This window comes from Phalaenopsis equestris, unplaced genomic scaffold (genome assembly GCF_001263595.1).
Source record: "Phalaenopsis equestris unplaced genomic scaffold, ASM126359v1 Scaffold001243, whole genome shotgun sequence".
Taxonomy (NCBI): domain Eukaryota; kingdom Viridiplantae; phylum Streptophyta; class Magnoliopsida; order Asparagales; family Orchidaceae; genus Phalaenopsis; species Phalaenopsis equestris.
In genome coordinates, this window is record NW_018165682.1 from 467685 (window position 1) to 472995 (window position 5311).

At 40.2% G+C, this 5311-nt stretch overlaps 1 protein-coding gene across 2 annotated transcripts in view; it reads left to right on the plus strand.

Annotated features, from left to right (window-relative positions):
* The first annotated feature begins 698 nt into the window (after positions 1–698).
* The window catches only part of LOC110033641 (acetolactate synthase small subunit 2, chloroplastic-like), an 84838-nt gene continuing 80225 nt past the window's right edge, over positions 699–5311 (plus strand). For both annotated transcript variants that reach the window (XM_020737689.1, XM_020737690.1), the window contains exon 1: positions 699–1047. In XM_020737689.1, the coding sequence (XP_020593348.1) occupies positions 812–1047 (236 nt within the window). In that variant the 5' untranslated portion in view covers positions 699–811. The remainder of the gene's footprint in view (positions 1048–5311) is intronic.

Here is a 5311-nt window from a genome sequence, read left to right on the forward strand (position 1 = left end):
TAATAAGGAAGATATACAAACATTTTACTCAATTCCTATGTACTTGCACTATCTAACACCAATATTTTAATTTTTAGGTACATACCATCTTAGTCATGTATTGAAAATATGTATTTCACTTTTTAAACATTTAAGTGATAGTATTTTTAATGTGACATAAAATTAATATAGAAATTAAAGTTTAAACATCCGATAAATAAATACATATGAATAGAGTGGTCTGTATATAAATATCTAAATTAATAAATAATAATTAACATAAGTAAAGCTAATTAAATTAAATTAATCTAACAAATTAAATCTTAATAATTTCAGATAATTTAACTAAATTTAATCTATGCTGTACCAAATAATTTCGAAGATTTAACTAGGAGTATAAACAAAAGCCGTTCACGAAAAAAAAATCAATTTGACAACCCTAATCATGTAGTCGTAAGATGTTAATATTAAAACATCATTTAAATATAATTTAATAATTTTTATTATATTTTTTTAATTAATATATATAATTGATTAGTAGTATTTCGAGTCAAAATTAACTGTACATAAATAAATAAATTTTTATTCATATTGTTCATATGCGACTTATTAACTTAGAATGAGTTGTTCACGGGCGATCTTGCCGTCCTTAGTTGTAACCATCCAAAAGATAACGGAATCTACACTGAAATCTTAAATCTAAAATCCTAAAGTTTAAAGCATTCCATTCAGCTGGCCGACATTAATTAGACAAGCCAGCGAAAAAACGGCAGGACATAAACCCCCTTCCGCAGACAAGGCTGTCCAATCATACTGCTTAGAACACGGAGCAATGGCCGCGGCCTCTGTTTGCGCACCGCCTCTCCCGGCGGCGAAGATCCTCTTTCGAGCGCGTCGTGAAATGCGCTTCAGTCTTTGTCTTTCGAGCACGGTAGATCTCTCCATTGCAGCCATGGGGTTAATGTCGAGACCAAGGGTTTTGAAGGTCCGCGCCGCAGGTGTAGATACTACTCATGGCGAGACGTTGGGATCAATGGATGATTCTGTCCGTGCCAGGGCTAGAAACCCGTGAGTGCTTGGAATCCGACCCAAAGTTTTTTTTTTTCATTTTTTGCATCTTGCGCAGGTGTGAATTTTCGAAATATTTGTTGTTTTGTGGTTTATTGCTTTAATTCTGTGATCTTTAGGCGGCTTATGGCTTTTAGTGAGCTTTTTGCCAAGCATTGCATGCTTGAAACTTGTTTTCTTACAGTTCATTTTTATAATTTCCGTAAATCTAGCTATTATTTTGTTTCGATCGCTTCATCTTCTTCACTGCGCATTGATAAATTCTTACAATTGTTTTATATCTTAGCTTTATATTTGAAAGCTTTTAGGTTTTGCAAACTGTGCTAAACAATGTTTTTTTTTGTTTTTGTCACAAATGAAGGGTACTATTTTTTTGACCCCCAATTATTGAACTAAGTTAAAAAGATATTTTTGTAATGTGGTGCCGCTCACCTACCACATCTCACCTACCGCTCACCTACTGCTCACTTACCTCTCACCTACTGCTCACTTACCTCTCACCTACCACTCTCTTGCTTCTATAAATCGAGAGAGTGTGAGACTTAGGAGAGCAAGGGAAGAGATTTTAAGATACCACAAATGAGGAGAGAATAACTAGAGAGCTAGAGAGAAGGAGAGCATCTTGAGGTCTTGTATCAAGGTGTCGCTTGAGAGGGAAACCATAGAAGGAAGATGAGGGCCCATCTCTATGTATAAGCTATGTATTCTTAATTTCTTTTGTCTTTCTTAGTTAACTATTTGATTGATTCTTTCCCGTGGACGTAGATCCAGTTGGATCGAACCACGTAAACGATCTGTGTTTGCTTGTGTTCTTTGCGTCTCATTTCTATGCTAGGAAGTACATATCTCACAACAATTGACGCCGTCTGTGGGAAAATTCATACTTCTTGACTAGAGGTATCCGCGTAAAGGTGTTCGTGGCCAGCGACGAAGAAGAGGAGTTCGACATTCACGAACAGAGGAGCAAGCGGATCGTGTCGCAGGCAGTGTGTCGCAGGCAGCCGCAGGCAGCCGAATCACGATAAATTCGGTGAGCAATGGAAGCTTTGATCAACTGGATTCGCACCGCAGGTTGTGCATTTCAGCAAGACGGTGGAGTAACAGTCCGCGAGCGAGGGCCGAAAATTTGTGACAGGGCTGCCAGCAGAGGATTTCAGAGTAGGAGTTAGAGTAGGAGTTCGGTCTTGCGAGCCAGAGGGAAGAGGTGGAGATCGCGCAGAGAAGGGTTCGGGGAGTTCCCTGTTCGGGAGTTCGCGAAGCAGGAGGACCTGAGCAGTTTAGCGAGGCGTGATGGCTCTGGAGAGGCAGTTATTCTCGTGCGAGAGGCAGATGATGAATTCCTGACTTGTTCCGCTGAACACAGAGGAGTGCCTGTGGGAAGGAGGTCGAGCACATAACAAGAAGTTTTTTCCGGTGAACAAGTGTGATCTCTGCCAAAAGGGATCAGAGCTCTCCGTTCGGTTGGCGAAGGCAGTGGAGTTCACGGGGAGAAGGTAAGAAGTTTGATGAGAATTTCTTGAACAGCGAGGCGTTAAAAGGCAGGTTTAGGCTTAAAACTTTTGGTTGCTATACAATAGTACAACATTTTGGTAATTTCAACCTGGTTCTTGGAAGGGCAGCAGGTAGAATTCATTGGAAGAAATCTTAGCCACGACAATGAGTTCCGCCAAATTCGACATTGAGAAATTCAACGGGAAGAACGACTTCGGCCTATGGAGAGTAAAGATGAGAGCGAACTCTATTAGTTCTGCAGGGTCTTGCAGAAGCCTTGCAAGGGTCGGCGGCATTGTCGGCCGACATGACCGAGAATGGGAAAGCACTTTGGGCCAAACTCGAGGTACTCTATCTGACAAAGTCTCTGGCTAATAGGTTCTTTCTGAAGCAGCGTATATACTCCTTCAAAATGCATGAAGATAAATCTGTCTCAGAGCAGATCGACGAGTTCAACAAGATCATCGACGACCTCGAGAACATCGACGTCAAGATGGACGATGAGGACAAAGCACTGTTGTTGCTAAACTCTATTCCTAAGAGCTACGAGCATTTCAAGGATGCGATGCTTTATGGAAGGGTGCAAACTATTACTCTAAAGGAGGTTTAATCTCTGATTAGAGCCAAAGAACTTCAGAGGAAGCATGATAGAGACAAGGAAGTCAGCGGTGACAGTCTTATTGTCAGAGGAAGATCGTCCAGGAAAGATTCAAGAAATGGTCTGTACAGATCAAGGTCAAGCAAGGATAGAGGGAACAGTCATCAATGGGATCTTTCAAGTGCTATCATTGTCACAAGGACGGTCATTTCAAGAGGAACTGCCCAGACAGGAAGAATAAGTACCAAGAAGAGCCAGAAGAATCAGGAGGAGCAAGCGTAGCCTCTGATGACTATGATTCTGCTAAGGCCCTGGTGATCACAGAATCTGAATCCAGTAAAGAGTGGATCCTCGACTCAGGGTATTCTTTCTGCATGTGTCTTCACAAAGATAGGTTCGGGATACTGCAACAGGAAAATGATGGGTCCGTTCTACTGAGAGACAATAAAACTCACAGGGTTGTTGGAAGTGGATCAATCAGGATAAGGATATTTGATGGAGTTGAACGAGTACTGAAAGAGTACTGAAAAATGAAAAATGTCAGGTACGTACCAGAGCTAAAAAAAAAGAAATCTGATTTCTTTAGGTACGCTGGAGTCAAGCGGATGCTTGTTCATGGCAGAGAATGACTGCATCAGAGTAACCAAAGGCCCTCGTATCCTCATACAAGGAGTCAGGAAAAAGGGGTTGTACTCTCTTATCGGAAGAATCGTGATTGCTAAGTCCATGTACTGTTTGGACTTAGCAAACTCAAGCAAGGGCTGAGGGCCCCTCAGGGGCCAGGTGGAGGGAATCTTTAGTTCGAAGCTTCTCAATTGAGGGTCAAGGTGGAGAATTGTTATTTTGACCCCCAATTATTGAACTAAGGTAAAAGGGCACTTTTGTAATATCGTGCCGCTCACCTACCACATCTCACCTACCGCCCACCTACATCCCACCTGCCGACCTCCGACCACCTACCTCCCACTTATCACTCTCTTGCTTCTATAAATAGAGAGAGCGTGAGGCTTAGGAGAGCAAGGGAAGAGATCTTAAGTTATCACGACGGAGATGAGAATAAATAACTAGAGAGCTAGAGGGGAGGAGAGCATCTTGAGGCCTTATATCAAGGTGTCGCTTGAGAGGGAGACGATAGAAGGAAGATGATGGCTCATCTCTATGTATACACTATGTATTCTTCATTTCTTTTGCCTTAGTGAATTATTTGATTGATTCCCTCCCGTGGACGTAGATCCAGTTGGATCGAACCACATAAATGATCTGTGTTTGCTTGTGTTCTTTGCGTCTCATTTCTATGCCAGGAAGTACATATCTCACAACAGGTACAGAAGAACTTAGAACTTATGACTACTGGTTCTAGTAACATTCGAAACTGTGAAATCACTCGATCTAAAAGGCTTATTGTCCAAGTTCAGTTTTGTATATATATATATATATATATATGTTATATTCCCTACATTGAAGCAGTTCAGAAGTGATATGCCATAAGAAAAGCGCTCACCATGATGAATGATAAGAATCCCTACTTGGAAGAGAATAGAGGTTTGTGGGTGGTGAATAAAGCAACTTTTCAATCATAGTGAATGAGCACCTTAACAATTGTAAGCTCATACAGCTGAATCTACAATGCGAAATATGAAATTGCCGTCATTGATGATTTAGATTAGATGGACGGATTCATGCCAAAAGATGAGATTAGTGTTAATGAATAAGTGCTCAACATTGTTGACCAATTGTTCGATAGGAATCATGATATGATATTAATTTGGGAGCTAAAAGGATCATCATTCCATCAAAAACACATACTGTGAAGAACATTAGAGTACAAATTGCGCCACCTTGATCCATTGCTTCAAATTAATATCATTAGGGGCATGATGGGCTAGCATGGATCTCAAAAACTATCTAAGTTTTAGCAAGCACTAAATGACCCTTCAGCCAATTGTCCGTAAAAACCCTCAAGGTGGAAAGCAAAAGATATCTCTTCATTGTGCTCTCATTCTTTCATCCCAAAAAGGAAATCATTGAATATTTTTCAACACTTAGCATTAAGCTTAGTCACTGATTTGAATGTTGGATGGTCTTCTTGGGCAAAAAATAAAAAAAATAATAAAATATATATATATATATATACTTAAGAGTATTTTTAAGAAATTTTTTTTTGCTTATTATATT